This window comes from Drosophila montana, unplaced genomic scaffold (assembly GCF_035044405.1).
Source record: "Drosophila montana isolate Dmon_TW-CO22-7 unplaced genomic scaffold, ASM3504440v1 contig_309_1, whole genome shotgun sequence".
Lineage (NCBI taxonomy): Eukaryota > Metazoa > Arthropoda > Insecta > Diptera > Drosophilidae > Drosophila > Drosophila montana.
Window position 1 is genome coordinate 243,898 of NW_026997975.1, and position 20,403 is coordinate 264,300.

The window sequence follows — 20,403 nt, forward strand, 5'->3', positions numbered from 1 at the left end:
CGTCTTAATTAATCGCTTTTTGAACTTTCATGGGCGCCAAAGCTCTTGATTATGGTTTGCCTGCGAGATTAATCTAATACCAAGTTATATTCTTTGTATCATTTATGGGCATTCATGCATCTTAATACTTAATGCTACTACTTAACTAATCTGCTGCTTAGTAAAGCAATTAATCTCCATGGTAGCTTTAATGGGCTTTTAAATTTTTGTTATATATTTTTATTATTTCTCTATGCATAGCTTTAAGAAGTTTTATGTGCTTTGCGAGATTCATACTATACTTTAACTACTTTGAGCTTTAAACTTAATACTTAATGTGCTTAAATGTTCTTCCTATTTGTACGTTTATCAAATTACATTTACTAACATTTCTACGCATATCTTTTTAAGCTTTCTAAGCTATGCATGATTAATCTAACAAAATAACTAGACTTTGTACCTTGTGCTTAAAGCCAAATGTGCTTTCAATTGGGCATCATAAGTTTTATAATGTGAGCGTTCAGTGCCTTTTAAAGCTTTTGTGCTTTGCTTGCAAGATAGCTAAGCCTAAAATTTAATGTGCTTTTCGTTGTTACAGTTCCTTCGGAACGTGAGGTCATCAGCAAGGAGCGTCGCTCTGGCGCCTATCGCCTCTCTGCCTACTATCTGGCCAAAATGTGCGCAGAGCTGCCGCTGGTGATAACATTGCCCACTGTCTACCTCATGATTAGCTATCCCATGCTGGGCTGTAGCAGGTAAGCAACCGCGACACCAGCCACTTGTTCATTCCTCATTTGATCACTTGATACTGTTGCCACTCGCAGCCTGAAGCTCTTCTTTCTGATGCTCATCTTTTTGCTGCTGAACACGATTGTGGCGCAAAGCGTTGGCTTCTTCATTGGCGCCTGTTGCATGGACATGAATGTGAGCATTACGCTGAGTGCACTCTACACGCTTGCCACACAGCTCTTTGGCGGTTATTTATCGTCACGCATTCCGGAAGGTCTCAGCTGGATACGCTACACATCGATGATACACTATGCATACCAGAATATGCAAATACTCGAGTTTCGCGAGGGACCAGCTATAAGGTAAGCCGTAAGCCTGTCAATTGTTGAATTGAATTGTAATCCCCATTACCATATCGTTTTTGCCCGACACAGCTGTGGATCGTCGAGCAGCTATGAGATATGCAAACAACAGACAACCGAATTCATTCCATATGAGGAAATACTCAAAGCACAAAACTCCACATCGCCACTCTGGCTGAATACGCTCATACTGATGATGTTCTTTCTGGTATTTCGCGGCCTGGGCTATGCGGTGTTGCGCTATCTGCGCTGCCCCAAAAAGACGTGATAAAGCTGACAACGAACCAGTGATACGTAATTAGTGTAGCATGTGTAAATCCTATATTAAATCCACCAAACTAATTAATATCGCAACATGCTGTTGAACAAATTTCGAAACGTGCGCCCAATTTTGTGATTCGATATTCAAGCCACATTTATTATATTATATTATCTATATATATTTAGTTTATTTATAAACAATTTATCTATATATACTTTTATGTATATGGCAAACGGCAGGCGCTATACCCAAAATTTGTTGTTTGTTGCATATTGTAAACAGCAATTTTTGTTTTTGTTTTATGCATTTTAATTGTTAGCCATTTATCCTAAATCTTATTATTATTATTATCATATTATTATTATTATTATGTTGCTGCTAAAGAAAATATTTGTTTTGCATATGCGAAAAATATGTTTTAATGTACGTTTTAAATCCAAAAGTAATGCAAATTCAACAGCCCATATTATAATTATATATATTATTATTATTATTATCGCATATCGCACATATTGTACTATATATATATATATATATATTTATATATATGTATATTTAATATGCTAGAAATTTTTGTAGATTTTTGCAAATTTTTTCACTTGGGAAAAAACACTGTGATTTAGTATGCTAGTTTTTTAATTAGTTGTAAGTTGGCTGCCTAAAACCATGTAAAGCACACACATCAACAAATTGTATAAACATTATGCATAGCGTTGTATTATGTTTACAATAACTAATTATATGTAATTAAATTTATTTAATGTAACATACATGAAAAATATGCCGAAAAATAACGTACGTATTTCTATTTGAATGTATTATCGATAAGCTTGCGATAGCCACAGCTCGTGCGTGAGCACAATTTGCCCACGATCGATAGTTTTGAACGCCCCAACAAATGCTCACGTACAACAATTTATCGATGCTGGTGCAGCTGAACGAAGTCTTGGCGCGTATTTGTGTTTTATAGCCTTATTCCACTGTCCTTATTTCTTATAGCTGATATAGCTACGAAGGCAAGCGCTTACTTTATATTATAATTTTAAGTTTTAATAATGTCACATTTTTTAACATTTAAAGATTGCCAAATTCCGTAGGGTCCATTAAGCGGAGCCCCTACTTTGAGGTCGTATTTTTTGACTTTTGGAAGGAAAACTTTGCGGCACTTAGGTTAATCAAAACAACTCGATCAGCTGTTTATTTAAAGAAGCGGTACTTTTGCCACTCACATGTTATCGACAACCGACATTTGCCAATGGAACAGCAATATGTGAAATTTGAAAATGTAACATTTCTTAAGCTTAGTGGAAAAAGGCTATTATACAAATAAGCAAGCTGAAGCAAAGCAAACAGCTTTTGCCGTGTGTCTAACTTTTTCTCATTGATATAACACAAATTTATCGATTTCAATTATTGGCGCTTTTATTTAAGTTCAATCCTCAAGCATTGATTTGCCTTTGGTCTCTTTTAAAAATAGTAAGAAAAATATAAAGCAGCCTGCTGTAATAGCCGCACACGACCACATCGTGGCCGGCAGACCCCAATGTGCCATGCAAAGTGGAAAAATGTTGAGCATTAGGAATACCAACGAGCTGCATATAACAATTGCTATGGATGTGGCTCTGGCGCGTATCTGAAAACAAATAATGTATAATTTAAATGTAAGTAGAAAACAAATATTTTAAGAAAACATACCTTGAGTGGAAACATTTCGACCATCAGCACAAACAGGCAGCTAATCAAACCAATATTGCCCAGAAAGATGTCCAGCGACATAATGGCTACTGGTATCCAGCTCCACTCGGTCATATCGTAAATTCCGGCATAGTACGTGAAGAAACCAAAGACTGTCAGACATATGGCCACGCCCGCTGATGAGATCAGCATCAGAATTTTACGACCAAAGACATCGCACACAATTGTGCTCACATAGGCGCCAAGAATTTGCACTGATCCAATGATAATCGAGCTGGTATTGGGATCCATGGTGCTGCCCGACTGGGCGAACACGTCCGACATGTAGTTGACCATGGCAAAAAGGGCGCTAAACTGATTCGCAATAATTATTACCGCCGCCATGCCATAGCCCTTGAGCGCGGCTCGCGTGACTAAGGAAATAGGAAATTAATTGATGCAAGTGAAACTCAAGTTTTGCACTTACAAAAGTCATTCAGGCTGAGCGTATCCGGCATATTATCGTCCTTGGTAAGCGTCAATCTCATGTTATCAAATTCGTTTGCAGCGCGTGTCTGTTCGATTGAACTGTCGCTAGTTTTAATATTCTTATAGTACATGAAGGACTTCTTGGCGGCTTCCAGCTTGCCCTTGCGTATGAGATGCATAGGCGAGTCCCGAATGAATAATAAAACCAATATGAAATAGCTAAGCGGACCGATAAGCACTACGAATGGTATGATATGATAGGCCAGATGTGTGCCCAATATATAGCCTAGAAGTATGCCAATATTCACCGACAGCATCACCATCGATGCCAGAGTTCCTCGAATACTGTTAATGATAGATAATAAAATGCATTAATCATAGTTCTCGGCAATTCCACAATTCATAAACCATCCAAATGATTCAGACTTTGAACCACAAGAACAGTTATTCAAATATTAAATGCTATCTTTATGGCTCAGACACTTCTCGCTTGGTTAACTGTCGCGAATTTGCTACTTACTTTGGATCGGAAATTTCACTTAGAAACAATGGATGTATTAAATATATGCCGCCGCCAGTAATACCAGCCAAGAAACGACCGACGATCAGAAATTCCACGCTCTGAGCAAAGTAGACCAGAACCCAAAGACACTGAAAGAAATTTTGGGGGTTATGTAACTGAGCCAAATCAAATAACAAGTCGAAATACCGTATGTGGCAGGGCCATGAACAGCAGACACATTTTGCCGCCAATGCGATGCAGGAAAAGTCCACTCAATATGTTGCCCGTCACCGAGCCCAAGCCCAGCGCCGAGCCCACCCAGGAGACTTCATTGACGCCCAACGGCACACCAAGTGGCGAGTCCAAGGTTTGCAGCTTCCGCAACGTGGGCGAGACCCAGCCAACGCCAATGCCATGCGATATGCATATAATATTTACTGGAAGTGTTTAAAGATTGAGAGCTGTTCACAAAAGTATTACAAACTCATCTCACTTAGCACTGTGGCAAGCAATTGATGGCGATTCCTTTGGTTCAGCAAGCAATTCGAACGCTCTAAGAGATTCGTCAACATTTTTCCCTTTTTCTAGACAATTTCTAGATGGTTCAGTCTATTCAATGTGCTGTTTTATTTGCTACTGAACTTTCGCTGCTGTGAAAAATGCAATAAGATATCTCACCTGAGCCTGAGGCATCATATAGATAGCTTTGCTAATCATTTAAGCGAACTACAAAGAAGAGCCCCGTGCCAGATAAATTGCCTAATCGTATTTCTTAGTGTAGGAACACTTCGTGTTTCTTGCTATACGTTTATATCTGAACAAACAGAAGAAACTGGATAAAAGTTGGGGGCATGTTTAACATTGGCGCCCGAGCAGGGACCTAAGGTATGCTTAAACAACATACATACCTTTTCGTTTATAATTTTACCTTTTATCCTCTTTTTTATAGGGTAAATGTCTGCAGCTGCCATTATTTACATCTAACAGGGAACCATATAAAAATCAATAGCAATGGTGCCCGAGCAGGGATATTATAAAACAACGTTAAGCTGATCATAGCTCATAATGGTTAGGAATTTGACTAAAGGTATGTAAAACATCTTTAATTTTATATTAATAACTATTCGATATGGGCACCCAAGCAGGGACTCGTTGCATAATTTAAAAAAAATGCAATATACATTTTCTAGATACCAGAAATTTATTTGAAAAAAAATAAACTTAAAATATAATTCAGACGTTGCATCACATATTGCTCTTTTTGCTAGCTTCACCCTCAATCCTCAAGCATTGACTTGCCCTTGGTTTCCTTTAGGAAGAAGACAAAGTATATAAAGCCAAGTGCTGTTATGCCCGCACAGGACCACATGGTGGCCGGCACGCCCCATTGATCCATGCAAAGGGGAAAAATGTTGAGAATTATAAACACAAACGAGCTGCATATAGCAATTGCTATTGAAGCAGCTCTCGCGCGTATCTGCGGGATAAAGAAAGTCAATGGATTGAGATAGATATAATAGAAAGACCCCAACGACACGCACCTTGACCGGAAACATCTCAACCAGTAGGACAAAGAAGCAGCCAACGAGTCCAATGTTGCCCAAAAAGATGTACAGCGACATAAAGAACAGTGGGACCCAACTCCACTCACTCAAATCGTACCACTGTGCGTAGTAGGTGAAGAGGCCGAAGCACGTCAGGCTGACAACCACGCCGGCTGAGGAGATCACCAGTAGAATTCTGCGTCCCCAGATATCACAGAGAAGCGTTGTCGCATATGTGCCCATAATCTGCACAATGCCAATGATAATGGTACAGGTATCCGGATCCATGGAGGTGCCCGACAGTGCAAATATATCCGACATATAGTTGACCATGGCGAAAAGTCCACTAAATTGATTAACAATCAGAAGAACCACAGCCGAACAATAAGCCTTGAGTGCAGGTCGAGTTACTATTGGTATATATTTAAAATATAAGATCTGTAGATCGGAACTAATTAAGATAGCTTACGGAAGTCCTTGAGGGTCACCTCGTCTGAGTTCTTATCACTTTGGGTCAATGTCTGCTTCATTTCCTCAAATTCTGTGAGTGCGCCCGGCTGATTGTTATCCTTAATGTTTTTATAGTATCTGAAAGACTGCTCAGCCTCCTTGTACTTGCTCTTGCGTATGAGATGCATCGGGGAATCGCGTAAGATGAACAGCATGGATATGAAATAGCTAATTGGTAAGATGAGCACTGCGAATGGTACGATATGATAGGCCAGATGCGTGCCCAAAATGTAGCCTAGAAGTATGCCAACATTCACAGACAACATTAGCATGGCGCCGAGACTCCCTCGAATTCTGTAAGAGGGAGTGTGAGAGAGAACTGGATGACTTACACTAGGCAACAAAGTAAAGGAACATGCAAGCGAATACAACCGAACTTAGCAGAATATAGCAAGCACACAGACGAGATTAACTATTAAACTGAACTTAAAGCTCTTCGTCAAGCATTAGACAAAAATTGTATACTAGAGAATCCAAAATTTGGCAGAATCATAAACGGGTTTGATATAATTTTTATCGCCCTAGCGCCTTTGCTTAGCTGCTCGCTGTAAACTCTTGACATATAATGCCCCACTTTATATCTTCATACACTCACTTGGCATCTGAAATTTCACTTAGGAATATGGGATGTGAAACGTACATGCCGCCGCACGAGATGCCGGCCAAGAAGCGTCCAATAAATAGATACTCCGCGCCTTCAGCAAAGTAGACCAGAAGCCACAGGCCCTGCAGGAAGAATTTAATTTGATATATACCTTTAAGATTCCTTTATACCTTATAGAATATACTCATTTACACTCATTTACTTACCGCGTGTGGTATGGCTACGAGGAGCAGACACAAACGGCTACCTATGCGCGGCAGTAGCAGACCCGTCAGTGCATTACCCACAAGAGCGCCTAGGCCCACCGCAGAGCCCACCCAGGAGACTTCCGAGATGGTCAATTGAAAGTCAAGCGGCGATTCATCGGACTGTAGTTTGCGTAATATGGGCGATAGCCAGCCGATGCCAGTGCCATGCGATATGCATAGAAGATTGGCTGGAAATTATAAGCCCAAAAATTATCCAACTAGATCTCTATCTTTTCTCTCTCTTTCTCTTTATACACTCACTGAGCATGGTGGCAAGCAATTGATAGCGATTCCTGTGATTCAGCAGACAATTCGGTCGCTCCACGAATTTGGTGAACATTTTGTAGCAGGTTTTTAAGTTAAATAAAATATAATTTCCAGCTTCGATGTAAATTTGTGGCCGCACTTTTGTATACTAAAAAATAGCCTGGCATCCCATTGACTTTAATAGTTGGGAGGCTTCTGTGCTCGGGCACATGTTGCTATAAAGATTAGCCTTGCTCATGCCAACCTGTAAATGAAGCTGCTGAAATGCTGGTAGCGAATGTTATCTGACCACTTAATATCTTACTTAAAACTAGTTCAACTAACTCAAACCAGTCGCCTTGAACATCCGGTCGGAGATCGGTCGTGTTTTTTGTGCGTTCCCGTGTGTGTGTATTTTCAGTGCATCACAGGCAAAAAGCGAACAAAAAACAAGTAAGAAGCTCTAGTCGGGAGCTCCCGACTAGCGAATACCCTGAACCTTCGTTTGCTTCAGCTGTAGTAAAAATAAATTTAATTTAGCAAGAAATATAAAAAAAAAAGTGTTTCCTCGATAAGTCTTGAACTCGTAACAGATCACTATTTGCAAACGCCTCTACTCAACAGCCACACCAAGAAGTGAGTCATAATGAGAAAAAATGGAGTAAAATAGCAGCACAGAAAACCATACAATCGCAATTGCAATATTGTTGATAGAATTCATAGAAGACGGGCATGAATGCGTGTGTGTACATGTATACAGAAATTATTGGAATTCGAGCTTGCTGCCGCTGATACGAGGAAAGCCAAAACACGTTTTCTTTAATAATTTCTGTGTTTCTTAACCGATCTTGATGAAATTTTCTACAGTAGATCTTATTGTGCTATAGAATATTCGTGTATTATCAAAATGACAATTGCATTAAAATTGTGCCTTAAATTGGCGGGCAATACAAATTGTTGTTGGTGTGGACTTGATTTATAGCTATGTGGTGATATCGGGGTGGTGGCGATAGCTATATAATGAAAGATACTTGATATCATATAGTATATACTATTTTAGAAGCTACATGTCAAGTTTGGTGACTCTAGTTCTTATTATTTACCAAAATTGCTCAAAAGTTATCGATCATTGGAAACAAACGTACTGCATGGGCACTAGGAGGACCTAAATATCAAATTTTAAGTTTCTAGCTCTTGGATCGCAATGGATAGCAATGGATCGAGTCGGCTACTGATGCTGATCAAGAAAATATATACTTTGTGGGGTCGGAGATGCATCCTTCTGCCTGTTACATACTTATGCACAAATTCATTATACCCTTTTTACCCATTTTCAATGGGTTCAGGGTATAAAAAGACATTGACATTAAATAAGCCCGCCCCGAATATAAACATTTAAATTACAATATTTTTGTTTATTTTACAAAAGTGCAACCGCGTGCGAGCGTCAGAGAGCAAGCTTTAGCTAAGCGCCTTAGTGTGTGCGTGTGTGTGAGGGAGCAAAGCTTTCGTGAGAGAACTTTTGCCAAGTCTCAGTAACACAAGCAAAGCAAGGCTGGCAATTCAGTCACTGCCCGTGACAGTGCTGACACTTTCCAGTCACCGTTTCGCTTTTCGTTCATCAAAGTCATTATTTTAAAAAATACAGGTGATTTTTGTAATAAAGTACAGCTTGATAATTATTGGTAACATCCCAGCTTATCCTATTCACGACTACCCTGCGTCACCTATACCATATATAACCCTTCGGAAAATGCTCTTCCGCCAAATATTATGCTGTACACCACGCTGTCCACTACGTCGTGCATCACCACAATTGCCTCCTGCTTAGGAACGACTACGGTAACGTCGTCCCTCGCACGTGGCATCAGCTCCCAGCTCTACCCCGTCTCTCCCTAGACCGAACCCTGCTACAAGCCCGGACCTCCATCCCTTTTTGAGCAAATACCCGCTCAAGGGCTAAAAAAAAGCAGGGGGTGTTCTCTCGCCCAGTTTATCTCGCAAGAAGGCGAGCACCACCGAAGCCTACAAAGGCACCCAAAACCGGTTGTCGGCCCTCTCTGGCGAAGAGGAAAGCCACATGGACATGGAGGTAGAGCTAACTGCCAACAACAATGTCGCCAATGGTGTAAATGAAGATGATAGACCATCCACCTCGCACGCAAGCCAGAAGCTTGCCACGCACCTGCAACCCACCCAGACGGCGCCCACTAAGGTGCCCAGAATTACTGTGCCAGGCATCGTCAGCTTCTCCACGATCTGCAAGGAACTGGACAGCATTGTATCATCCAATGCCATACCGCATAGTGCTGAGAAACATCCACCACGAGATCCCATCTGAAGATATTTCAGCGCAATTGGCAGAGAAGGGCACCACGTTGTCCGCATTTTCACCCCGAGTAGCAGAGTCAATAACGAGCCACTCAATATGAGATTTGTTGACCTGAGGAAGGTGGACAGCAAAAACCGAATCAAGTCCATAAATGTTTTATGCAGTTATAAACAATCGTGGGAGAAGCCTCGCAAGACGTCGTACCCAGTCCAATGCAATAGATGCCAAGAGCACGAGCATACCAAGTCCTACTGCTCGAGACACTGTGTGTGCAAGGAGTGTGGGGACAACCATCAAACAAGCGAGTGCACACTTGGCAAGGATGAGGATCGGTGTTCCTACCATCATGGCGAATCACACGCAGCAAACGCAGATGCAAGCCGCTCCAGGTATCGTCGCCCTCAAACAGCCCCTCCTGTCCGCAGCTTCGTTCCCGGCCATAAATCCTTTGCCAGCGTCCTGCACGGTAGCCAGCCCGCCGAGCACAGAGCCCGCTCATCGTCTCGCAGAAGGAACACAGGCAGCATTCCCAGTCGATCCCATCCCTCGAGCTCAGGTTGGAGCAACTGTTCGCCAGATAATAACATGTTTAAAATGAACTCCCTTAGGGTAGTACTGTGGAACTCCAACGGAGTCTTTTCGAAAGCGAATGGGATCCTAGCTTTCAACGGGCTCCACCACATCCATGTGTTTCTGCTCACGAAGACTCATTTCTGCTTTCGTATCACCCTCAGAGGCTACACTCTCCACACCGCTAATCACCCAGACAACAGCCAACATGGAGGAGCGACAATACTGAGCAGGTCGTCCTTGTGCCACCATCCACTTGAGTCGTCCTGCAACTGGCATATGCAAGCCGCTGTTATCCGACTCGGATCCGCCAGAGGCGACTTCAACCTCGTTTCTGAGAGGCATCGAAATTATAGCTACTGGAGAGGCAACGTACTACCGTAGAGCTACTGCAATACCAAGTGCAGTCGACTTCGGGCTCTACAAGGGATTCAGAGAAGAACAGCTGAGAACCTGAGAACCTCCTAAACCTGACCTCGGATCACCTCCCACTACTGATTGGGGCAGAGGAGACCCCAAGTAGGTTGTTGGCATCCGCAAAATGCTGCCGCCGCGCTTTATCTTGGACGCCTACAGGACCTGCCTCGAGGACACCGTAGAGCTCAACATGGCCATAAATACAAGTGAAGTGGAGAGCTATGTTGATCACCTCACAGCATAAATAATAATAATGCTGTACACGCTGTACATGGCGGACATCCCCATACAAGGCCAAAACATTCGACATGGGCGCCCGAGCAGGGACTCGAAGCGTATTTAAAAAAATTCAATTTATATTTTCTAGTAATACGAAATTTATTGGAAAAAAAAACTTAACATATAATTCAGACGTTGCAACACATATTGCCCTTTTTGCTAGCTTCACCCTCAATCCTCAAGCATTGACTTGCCCTTGGTTTCCTTTAGGAAGAAGACAAAGTATATAAAGCCAAGTGCTGATATGCTCGCACAGGACCACATGGTGGCCGGCACGCCCCATTGATCCATGCAAAGGGGAAAAATGTTGAGCGATATAAACACAAACGAGCTGCATATACAAATTGATATTGAAGCAGCTCTTGCGCGTATCTGCGGGATAAAGAAAGTCAAAGGGTAGAGATAGATATAATAGAAAGACCCCAACGACACGCACCTTGACCGGAAACATCTCAACAAGTAGGACAAAGAAGCAACCAACGAGTCCAATGTTGCCCAGAAAGATGTACAGCGACATAAAGAACAGTGGGACCCAACTCCACTCACTCAAATCGTACCACTGTGCGTAGTAGGTGAAGAGGCCGAAGCACGTCAGGCTGACAACCACGCCGGCTGAGGAGATCACCAGCAGAATTCTGCGTCCCCAGATATCACAGAGAAGCGTTGTCGCATATGTGCCCATAATCTGCACAATGCCAATGATAATGGTACAGGTATCCGGATCCATGGAGGTGCCCGACAGTGCAAATATATCCGACATATAGTTGACCATGGCGAAAAGTCCACTAAATTGATTAACAATCAGAAGAACCACAGCCGAACAATAAGCTTTGAGTGCAGGTCGAGTTACTGCAAATATATATATATAAAGCATAAGATCTGTAGATCGGAACTAATTAAGATAGCTTACGGAAGTCCTTGAGGGTCACCTTGTCCGAGTTCTTATCACTTTGGGTCAGTGTCTGCTTCATTTCCTCAAATTCTGTGAGAGCACCCGGCTGATTGTTATCCTTAATGTTTTTATAGTATCTGAAAGACTGCTCAGCCTCCTTGTACTTGGCCTTGCGTATGAGATGCATCGGGGAATCGCGTATGATGAACAGCGTGGATATGAAATAGCTAATTGGAAAGATGAGCACTGCGAATGGTACGATATGATAGGCCAGATGCGTGCCCAAAATGTAGCCTAGAAGAATGCCAACATTCACAGACAACATTATCATGGCGCCGAGACTCCCTCGAATTCTGTAAGAGAGAGTGTGAGAGATGACTTACACTATACAAAAAGGTAATGGAACATGCAAGCGAACAGAGCAGAATACAGCAAGGCACGCAGACTAGATTAATTATTCAAATGAGGCATTAGATAAACATTTGGTACTAGAAAATCCAAAACTTATCGCCGTAGCCCCCTTGCTTAGCTCCTATCGCTATAATGCCCTACTATATATCTTCGTACACTCACTTGGCATCTGAAATTTCGCTTAGGAAAATGGGATGTGAAATGTACATGCCGCCGCTGGAGATGCCGGCCAAGAAGCGTCCAATAAACAGATACTCCGCGCCTTCAGCAAAGTAGGCCAGAAACCACAGGCACTGCACGAATGATTCCTTATATGGGTGTATATACTTTATAGAGTATACGCATTTACTTACCGAGTGAGGTATGGCTACGAGGAGCAGACACAGGCGGCTACCTATGCGCGGCAGTAGCAGACCCATCAGTGCATTACCCACAAGAGCGCCTAGGCCCACCGCAGAGCCCACCCAGGAGACTTCCGAGATGGTCAATTGAAAGTCAAGCGGCGATTCATCGGACTGTAGTTTGCGTAATATGGGCGATTGCCAGCCGATGCCAGTGCCATGCGATATGCATATGAGATTGACTGAAAATTATAAGACCCAATAGTTATCTCTTTTTTAATAGATCTCTCTCTTTTCTCTCTCTCTCTCTCTTTCTCTTTCTCTTTATACACTCACTGAGCATGGTGGCTAGCAATTGATAGCGATTCCTGTGATTCAGCAGACAATTCGGTTGCTCAACAAATTTTACCAACATTTTGTAGCAGGTTTTTAAGTTAAATAAAATATTTTCCCAGCTTCAATGTAAGTTTGTGGCCGCACATTTGAATACTAAAGAGTCGCCTGGCTTCCCGTTGAATTTAAAAGGTTGGAGGCTTCTGTGCTCGGGCCCATGTTGCCATAAAGATTAGTCTTGCTCATGCAAGCCTGTAAATCAAGCTGATGAAATTCTAGTAGCAAATGTTATCTGCCCACTTAAATCTTACCAAAAAGTAACTCAACTAACTCAAAGCCGATAAGTGCAGTGTCATATTGGTTCACACAGATGTTCGGAGGGAGAGCATTCGAAATACCCTCAGACAATGGCAAACTTCGCTATATTGTTTGAATATAGAATTAAAACGAAGCGCTATAAAGAAAATAAACCTATTAATATAGAAAGCGAATTTCTACAGTAAATAAAATAAAAAATAAAAATATAGGAACACTTATATGGAAGGAGATTATAGCATATATGGAATGAATATATAAGAGTGCTCTACCCTGAACCTATCGCAGAGCTGCCATAGCCAAAAAATGAAATGAAAACCTACATAACAATTTTGGTGGATCTGTAGTTTACAGGCGGCGCCCCTAGAATTCGCACAACCGTACTCTAGAAGTTCAAGTGCACAATTTGACGCAGTCTATATATGTTCTGGTCTAGCTCTTCGGATTGGTCGGGGTTCTTTTTACCAAACTGCACAGGTACGCAGACACACTAAATAATATTAATGCGCGAGCGGTAACAATTATATAAAGCATCAAAATATCAACCACGGTTATTACGCTCCATTGAAGGGATCAGGTGTCACGATTCCGCTTCATAAAGCACCCAACCATGACAATCGCTCAAATATTTATGTTGTGTAGCAAAGGTTTTGTGACCTTTTCAAAGCATTTGTGCTATAAAAAAACTTTTATAGCTTTATTTCCAACACAATAATGATCATGGTGACTAAGTTTTTAGTGTAGCTTTTGGAAAACCCAACAACTGATAACTATTTCTCCATGTAAGTCCGCTCGTCAAGCCTAAGTTCTATTTGAATTTCGGTCTTCTGGTTTACTGACCTTGCTTGGTGCTGAGCTTCCAATTTGTTAAGGATCAAAGTGGGGATAGGGAATCATTTTTTTTATATGCGAGATACCTTATTGTCTGGTACTTAGGTACGCCCAATTGTCAGCTTTACGAGACGGATCGTTGAGGGGATGGCAGGCTGTCTCTTTATTGTTAGCTGTTCCAAATGATAGAGGTCAAAACCTGCTAACGCCGGGACAGAGTAAGGATTCCACTTTCGGTCTAACGTACCGTCAGTCTAGCTAAACACCACCAGAACTTTTATTCCACCCTTTATTCTTGATCTATATTCTCTGTATATATACGTATTATTCCCGTCTGTACTCTTTCGCACGTCTGTTCGACGCTAGAACTCTCGACTCAATGATTGACTGATTAATTCAGCAGCTTGCTGTAAACCTGCTAAGCAAAGCGTTTACGGTTCAATCGTACGATTGTGATCTAAGCTTTGTGCTACTCTTTTAATAAGCTTTTCCCAATTCTGAAATTTTATTAAAGAGCACTACAAACCTTGCTCTTTTGCAAATGGGAGGAGTTAACACGAAATACAATAATAAACCTCGCTTGATATATAAAAAAATATATTTGAAATTTCAAGTCTTTAGAGATCGATTCTTGCATACAGTCGGACAGGCAGATATTTTCAGAAAGAACAGGGTATATTCCATCCGCTGAACTAATCACAACAAATTAATCTACCAAATTCCTTAATGAAGCACCGTAAGCAGCATATATTTTAGGTATAAAAACAAGAGTCTTTAGATAAACTTCTCTTAAAGCACGCCCATCTACCGTTATTCTTCCTCTGGAGTAGTTAGACCTAAGTTTGTCCTGAGACAATAAATCAATATATTAAAGAGATAAAGATATATATCAAATTAAAATTGAATTAATTAAATTAATTAAATATCCTAGACTTTTTATTATATATTTTTTCTATAATTATATTATTCTATAAATTATATTTAAAAAAAAATTTTTATTATAAAACTTCCAAGCGGATAACCAAGTCTTCTAAGAATCCAGTAGGGATTTGCCCTTAGTCTCGTCGAGAAACAACAGAAAATACACGAAGCTGACAAATGCAACAAGACTCGAACTCCACAATGTTATGGAGATGCCCCAATATTGCATGCAGAGTGGAAAGATTTTTAGGGACACAAAGACGGTGCAGCTAAGGATGACCACAAATGTGGACACAGCTACCGAGCGGATCTATAGGGAATATAAAGGAATATAGATATAGCTATTATATGAGTTGCATATTGCACTTACCTTGGCTGGCATCACCTCGACCAGCACCACAAAGAAGACGCCCACCAGCCCAATGTTGCAGAGGAACACATCCAGAGAGAGCAGCACCAAAGGCAACCAGCCCAACGCGGACAGATCGTAGAGCTTCGCAAAGTAGGTAAAACAGCCAAAGGCGGCCAGGCAGATGCCAGCGCCCAACGTGGAGATCAATAGTAGAATCTTACGCCCGAATTGATCACAAATCAATGTGGTTGTATAGGTGCCCACAATCTGTACGGCTCCGATGACAATGGTGCACATGCTGATGTCCAGCGTGGTGTGTGAGAGAGCGAAGGTGTCCGACATGTAGGTGATAAAACAAAAGGTGCCCGTAAATTGATTGCTCAGAATAAGAACCATTGCGATGGCATAGGCCTTGAGGGCAGGTCTGCTAACTGAGAAGGTTGCAAAGGATAAGTTGAGGAGAAGGATTCTCAGGATCTCAAGTACGTACCGAAATCCTTGCAATTAAAGGCATTTACGTTCAAGGCAAGCTCTTTCGTCAGCTTCAGCTTCATGTCCTCGAACTCCAGCATGGAACGCTTGTCATCATCTCTGACGTTCTTATAGAATCTAAACGATTTTTCTGCTGCACCGAATTTGCCCTTGTTTATGAGATGGAACGGCGTTTCGGGCAGGAAGAGATTGCTTATAAAATAGCAAATTGGCAGGGGTATTATACAGAAGGGTGCCGTAAAGTAGCCAACATTTGTGGATAAAATATAACCCACTAGCACGCCCATGTTGACAGAGAGCATGACAAAGGAACTAAGACGACCGCGTACTCTGTAGGATAACCAAGTGCTCAAATAATCAAACGAGAAGTTCTTTAATTAGGTGAACTTACTTAGCATCCGAGATTTCGCTGATGAATATGGGAAACACAATATAGCCACCGCCGCCCGTTATGCCAGCCAATAGACGAGCCAAGTACAAATACTGCACGCTCTGCGCGAAGTAGGACAACAGCCAGAAGCACTACAAGTCCAAAGGATAAGTGTGGCGCCCAACGTGTGGCAAGCTAAAAAAACTCTTACTCACCACATACGGCACAGTTAGGGCAAACATAACGGGTTTGCGTCCAATGCGATCCTGAAGAAAACCGGCCAGTAAATTGCCTATGACACTGCCTATGCCCAGCAATGAGCCAATCCAGGATAGCTCCTCCACGAACACCCCAAAGCTGAGCGGCGACTCCGGAGTTTGCAGTTGCCGCATCACCGGCGACATCCAACCTATGCCGATGCCATGCGCGAAGGTCGAAATGTTCACTGAACCAAAAGAAATCCGTTAGAGAACTCCTTAGAGGAACATCGAAATATGGCCAGCTCACCTAGAAACGTTGCCAGGAACTGGTAGCGATTCCTGCGATTCAGCAGGCAATTCGTGTGCTCAAACAATGCGCCCGATGTCAGCTTCATGGTCTTGTGTCCGGTCGAATCTCATGCCTCGAATGACTGGCGCACAGCTTAGGAGTTGCCTAAAATAAAGATTTGTTTCGGCTGGAAAGCTGTGCGTTACGTTGACCCAACAGCTGATAAAGCTAGATAAAGCTCTTTACTACTTCCAGTAAAAGTTGTGTGTTTAGGCTAATTCTAAATTAATTTATTGCAACTGATACACGCCGACTGCTCAGTCCTTAATCATAGACTTGCCTTTGGTCTCCGGCAAGAACAACAAAAAGTATACAAATGTTAAAAAACTGGAAGCTGCCGAAAACCACATGGTAACCGATATACCAAAATAATGGAGCAGCAGCGGAAACAATTTTAACGTGCAGAAGACCAGAACACTCAGAAAAACCACCGATATGGATGTGGCCAGCGAACGTATCTAGGGAAACGAGATAATTAATAGGAATATACCTTCAAGCAATGCCGACAGTCAAACCTCCCTATGATGAATGGTAAGGGAATGAAAATGGTAAATCTTTGAAATGTAAATTGAAATGGGAATGGGATCTTGTCAAATAATATATCGTAATTGAAAAATTAAATATTTTGAAATAAGGATATAGGTAATAGGGCACTTAGCGAATGTTAAGCAGAGGTTTGGCTGTAGTTAACTATTCTTATTGCTACCTTGGCTGGAAAGAGTTCCACGAGCACTACGAAAAACACTCCAATAAGTCCAACGTTGCCCAAATAGATGATAATTATCATCAGCACCAATGGCAGCCAGTTAACATCGCTCAGGTCATATTGCTGGGCATAGTAGGTGAAGCAGCCAAAGACGATGCAGCCCAAAGCGACGCCCAGTGTGGAGATCAGCATGAGTATGCGACGTCCTATAATGTCCACAAATATGGTCGAGGTATAGACGCCCACAATCTGCACCACGCCAATGATAATGGTGCAAGTGTTGACATCCAGTATAGAGCCAGATGCCTCAAATATGGTCGACATATAGTTGATGAAGCTGAAGATGCCGCTGAACTGGTAGCCCATAGAGAGCACAACCGATGCTGCAAACGCCTTCAGTGCCGGCTTGGTAACTGTAAAGGATTGTCAGCAAGGAATAGTAGCTTTGGGGTGAGTGCTTACTTAGATCCTTATAGGTTAAGGCTGTCGTATTCTGTGCCTCTTGAGCGTCTATGGCCAATCGCAGTTCCTCGAAGTCCGCTTTGGACGCCTGCCCCATGCCCCTTTGCTGATTTTGATAATATTTAAAGGACGTCTCAGCTGCGTGCGGTTGCTTGTGTCTCAGGAGATACGGTGCCGTTTCGGGCAGCAAAAGATTGGCTAAGAAGTACACTATTGGCAATATTACGGCCAAGAAGGGCACGACATGATACGCCAGATAGGTGCTTAGTATATAGCCAACCAGTACGCCCAAGTTGACAGACAACATTACCATAGAGGTCAAAGAACCGCGAATGCTGGAAGGTATTAAATTATATGTCATGGAGTTATAAAAAGATGGATATAGATATGGAAAAAGTTAAAGAGTCATAGCTAAGACTATGGACCTCGATTTAGTTACAAGTACTCACGAGCTGTCGGCGACTTCACTGATATAGATCGGCACTATCAAATAGCCCGCACCTCCCGTAAATCCACACAGAAAGCGAGCCACATACAAGTAACTCACATTCGAGGCGCAATATATCAGAATCCATAAACACTTAAAGATAAACTTGAATGAGCAAAAAAGTTGAGCTAAAAATCAAATGAATTTTCCTGCCGTACCGCATAGGGTCCTGCTAGCAAATATATGCAAAATTTCCTGCCCATCCGTTCGAGCAGAAATGCAATCGTCAAATTGCCAAACAGACTGCCCAAGCCAAGCATGGAACCCAGCCAGGATATCTCATCGATGCCCACTTGAAAGTCGAGGGGTGTGTCGGGTGTTTGTATTTTGGTAAGGGTCGGCGACAGCCAGCCCACGCCAACGCCATGGCCAAATGTTATAATGTTTACTATTTAAATAGTAAATAGTGATTAAATAGTAAATCCAAACTGGAGATTACAAATATTCCACGCTGCTTATGACATACCTATGACAGTCGCCAAGAGTTGGTAGCGCGTTTTCTGATTCAACAGCGAATTCTGCAAGAAGTTCGACATTCTGTGGAGCTCTCTAAAAACGTCTGGATAGCTGCATGGCACGACAAAGAATGCGAATGCACGGGCATTTGTGACATTTCGACATTCACGAAGGCTGAATTGATGGTTAACATACTATAAAATTGTTATTGTGTGGACCCAGTCTATGGCTTTCATATTACATACTTTCAGAGACGTCACAAATGGCAGGCCGTAAGTTCAGTGTTTGCCAAAGTCGGGCAACACTTAATGGATTAGATATAGTTGATATAAAGATTAAAGATGCCTGGTGCGAGCGAGTATTTCATTAGGAAAGTCATGAATAACAAAGATTAGAATTATTTTATGTGAGCTTATGTACTAGATGATTTATATGGTACACGTTGGAATGGCGTTCTAAAAAAGAAGGCTTGTCTGACTGTTGCGATAGGGTTACACAAGCCCTCCTCTATTCTCAGATAGCTCCTTCTTATATGCAGAAAAACCCTAGACACTCTAGATCATAATTCATTAAGACAAGAAGGCTAACTGCTATGCGGAACACAAATCAGGCTCATATGATGAAATGGATTTTCCTGCCATACCGCATACGGCCCTGATAGCAGCTATATATATATAGACTGTACAATCCCATCAGGAACCCACTTAAATTTCGGAAGCGTGGGGACAAGGTGAAAGTTTAAAATGAGAAAAAAGAAGAAATTGAGTCTAATTAAAAAAAAGCTGATAGCATGTTTCGGCCGTCGTTGAAATTGTTTTCTACAAATGTGCCAAATAAAACACTGATCCAGATGGGTAATACCTAAATAAATAACACTCACGCCAGACAACAGACTAGCAATAAGACTTTATAGCCAAATATTTGTTGAGTTTGTTTGGAATTTCATAAGCCAAACAAACTATTAACTATTTAAATTGCGAAATTATTTTAAAGGTCAAATGGTATTAGGGAATGTCAGGTTATTTGTGAGCCGTAATCGTTCTAGAATATGTCATAAGCCCATAACCTTAGCTATGTCTGCGTATAGCTACCATTTGATACTACACAGTTGTAGAAAGCACTTGTGATCGCAATTCTGTGTTCTCCTATAAGTAGACTCTAATATCTAATTTGCATGTTAGTACTACCTGATGGTGACTTTTTCAAACTAGCCAAAGCAAAAACCCATCTAATAGATGGGGCTTTTAATTAATCTGAGTCAAGATACTTAGTCATAAAGTAGAGATTTTATAAAAAGCTTTATTTCTTTGCCTTTGTTAACGGGTCTACAAATAATTTAAATATTCGCTCGAATCAAACGGAGAGTGGTAAAAAATCCCATTAACTCTTTTCAGTTTGTAAACGATCATAGTTAAAAAAAGATTTATGAATATTGCCCTCTATGCGATTCTCATAAATTCAAGTAAGGGTTGCAGGTTTTTAAGTTTCATTTACAACTGTAATATTTATTAAAAGTGATATATTTATAAAAAGTGTTATATTCACAAGCCTTAATTTGTCGCAAGTATGTATGTATTTATACCTGCATGTTTGCATGTATGCATGCATGCATGTATGCATGTTTGCATGTATGCATGTTTGCATGTATGCATGTATGTATTCATGAACGCATGTGTGTATGTATGTACGCATGTATGTATGTACGTATGTATGTAATTATGTACGCATGTATGTATGC

At 41.5% G+C, this 20,403-nt stretch overlaps 6 protein-coding genes across 9 annotated transcripts in view; 1 reads left to right on the plus strand and 5 right to left on the minus strand.

Annotated features, from left to right (window-relative positions):
- The window catches only part of E23 (Early gene at 23), a 38,021-nt gene extending 36,479 nt beyond the window's left edge, over positions 1-1,542 (plus strand). The window contains exons 6-8 of the mRNA XM_064685747.1: positions 578-734; positions 804-1,070; positions 1,143-1,542. Coding sequence (XP_064541817.1) covers positions 578-734; positions 804-1,070; positions 1,143-1,338 — 620 coding nt within the window. The 3' untranslated portion in view covers positions 1,339-1,542. The remainder of the gene's footprint in view (positions 1-577; positions 735-803; positions 1,071-1,142) is intronic.
- A 1,194-nt stretch (positions 1,543-2,736) lies between these two features.
- Positions 2,737-4,627, minus strand: LOC135430918 (facilitated trehalose transporter Tret1-like). The gene is made up of 6 exons (XM_064685749.1): positions 4,491-4,627; positions 4,205-4,434; positions 4,016-4,146; positions 3,494-3,840; positions 3,028-3,440; positions 2,737-2,965 (listed from the first exon to the last, which is right to left on the minus strand). Exons 1-6 carry the CDS (start codon positions 4,567-4,569, stop codon positions 2,765-2,767), a joined length of 1,401 nt encoding a protein of 466 aa, XP_064541819.1. The 5' UTR covers positions 4,570-4,627; the 3' UTR covers positions 2,737-2,764.
- A 597-nt stretch (positions 4,628-5,224) lies between these two features.
- Positions 5,225-7,258, minus strand: LOC135430901 (facilitated trehalose transporter Tret1-like). The gene is made up of 6 exons (XM_064685724.1): positions 7,165-7,258; positions 6,862-7,091; positions 6,647-6,777; positions 6,011-6,345; positions 5,539-5,951; positions 5,225-5,474 (listed from the first exon to the last, which is right to left on the minus strand). Exons 1-6 carry the CDS (start codon positions 7,241-7,243, stop codon positions 5,274-5,276), a joined length of 1,389 nt encoding a protein of 462 aa, XP_064541794.1. The 5' UTR covers positions 7,244-7,258; the 3' UTR covers positions 5,225-5,273.
- A 3,591-nt stretch (positions 7,259-10,849) lies between these two features.
- Positions 10,850-14,236, minus strand: LOC135430900 (facilitated trehalose transporter Tret1-like). Of its 2 annotated transcripts, none has more exons than XM_064685723.1 (8): positions 14,118-14,236; positions 13,036-13,178; positions 12,728-12,976; positions 12,404-12,633; positions 12,213-12,343; positions 11,658-11,992; positions 11,184-11,596; positions 10,850-11,119 (listed from the first exon to the last, which is right to left on the minus strand). In XM_064685723.1, the coding sequence occupies exons 3-8, from the start codon at positions 12,804-12,806 to the stop codon at positions 10,919-10,921; spliced, it is 1,389 nt and encodes a 462-aa protein (XP_064541793.1). In that variant the 5' UTR covers positions 12,807-12,976; positions 13,036-13,178; positions 14,118-14,236; the 3' UTR covers positions 10,850-10,918. The 2 variants fall into 2 exon arrangements, with proteins under 2 accessions (XP_064541793.1, XP_064541792.1); XM_064685722.1 differs by having other exon boundaries at positions 13,957-14,196.
- Positions 14,237-14,786: 550 nt separating this feature from the next.
- LOC135430904 (facilitated trehalose transporter Tret1) lies at positions 14,787-16,658 on the minus strand. Of its 3 annotated transcripts, XM_064685728.1 has the most exons (6): positions 16,513-16,658; positions 16,221-16,450; positions 16,027-16,157; positions 15,634-15,965; positions 15,162-15,574; positions 14,787-15,101 (listed from the first exon to the last, which is right to left on the minus strand). In XM_064685728.1, exons 1-6 carry the CDS (start codon positions 16,598-16,600, stop codon positions 14,901-14,903), a joined length of 1,395 nt encoding a protein of 464 aa, XP_064541798.1. In that variant the 5' UTR covers positions 16,601-16,658; the 3' UTR covers positions 14,787-14,900. The 3 variants fall into 3 exon arrangements, with proteins under 3 accessions (XP_064541798.1, XP_064541799.1, XP_064541800.1); XM_064685729.1 differs by lacking the exon at positions 15,634-15,965 and having other exon boundaries at positions 15,162-15,441; XM_064685730.1 differs by lacking the exon at positions 14,787-15,101 and having other exon boundaries at positions 15,235-15,441.
- A 104-nt stretch (positions 16,659-16,762) lies between these two features.
- On the minus strand, positions 16,763-18,816 carry LOC135430905 (facilitated trehalose transporter Tret1-2 homolog). Its single transcript, XM_064685731.1, has 6 exons — positions 18,676-18,816; positions 18,368-18,597; positions 18,172-18,302; positions 17,723-18,057; positions 17,261-17,673; positions 16,763-17,012 (listed from the first exon to the last, which is right to left on the minus strand). The coding sequence occupies exons 1-6, from the start codon at positions 18,743-18,745 to the stop codon at positions 16,812-16,814; spliced, it is 1,380 nt and encodes a 459-aa protein (XP_064541801.1). The 5' UTR covers positions 18,746-18,816; the 3' UTR covers positions 16,763-16,811.
- Positions 18,817-20,403: the final 1,587 nt, after the last annotated feature.

Excerpts from the sequence above, each read along its gene's own strand:
- LOC135430905 (XM_064685731.1), bottom strand. The coding sequence starts at position 18,745 with ATGTCGAACTTCTTGCAGAATTCGCTGTTGAATCAGAAAACGCGCTAC. Across the intron at positions 18,598-18,675 it reads ACTCTTGGCGACTGTCATAG|TAAACATTATAACATTTGGC; the intron begins GTATGTCATAAG and ends CTATTTAAATAG. Across the intron at positions 17,674-17,722 it reads CTTAACCTATAAGGATCTAA|TTACCAAGCCGGCACTGAAG; the intron begins GTAAGCACTCAC and ends AATCCTTTACAG.
- LOC135430900 (XM_064685723.1), bottom strand. The coding sequence starts at position 12,806 with ATGTTGGTAAAATTTGTTGAGCAACCGAATTGTCTGCTGAATCACAGG. Across the intron at positions 12,634-12,727 it reads ATTGCTAGCCACCATGCTCA|TCAATCTCATATGCATATCG; the intron begins GTGAGTGTATAA and ends TATAATTTTCAG. Across the intron at positions 11,597-11,657 it reads GGTGACCCTCAAGGACTTCC|TAACTCGACCTGCACTCAAA; the intron begins GTAAGCTATCTT and ends ATATATTTGCAG.
- LOC135430904 (XM_064685728.1), bottom strand. The coding sequence starts at position 16,600 with ATGAAGCTGACATCGGGCGCATTGTTTGAGCACACGAATTGCCTGCTG. Across the intron at positions 16,158-16,220 it reads CCCTAACTGTGCCGTATGTG|TGCTTCTGGCTGTTGTCCTA; the intron begins GTGAGTAAGAGT and ends TTGGACTTGTAG. Across the intron at positions 15,575-15,633 it reads CTTTAATTGCAAGGATTTCG|TTAGCAGACCTGCCCTCAAG; the intron begins GTACGTACTTGA and ends CAACCTTCTCAG.
- LOC135430901 (XM_064685724.1), bottom strand. The coding sequence starts at position 7,243 with ATGTTCACCAAATTCGTGGAGCGACCGAATTGTCTGCTGAATCACAGG. Across the intron at positions 6,778-6,861 it reads TCGTAGCCATACCACACGCG|GGCCTGTGGCTTCTGGTCTA; the intron begins GTAAGTAAATGA and ends TTCTTCCTGCAG. Across the intron at positions 6,346-6,646 it reads AGTGAAATTTCAGATGCCAA|AATTCGAGGGAGTCTCGGCG; the intron begins GTGAGTGTATGA and ends TCCCTCTTACAG.
- LOC135430918 (XM_064685749.1), bottom strand. The coding sequence starts at position 4,569 with ATGTTGACGAATCTCTTAGAGCGTTCGAATTGCTTGCTGAACCAAAGG. Across the intron at positions 4,435-4,490 it reads ATTGCTTGCCACAGTGCTAA|TAAATATTATATGCATATCG; the intron begins GTGAGATGAGTT and ends AAACACTTCCAG. Across the intron at positions 2,966-3,027 it reads TCGAAATGTTTCCACTCAAG|ATACGCGCCAGAGCCACATC; the intron begins GTATGTTTTCTT and ends ATTTGTTTTCAG.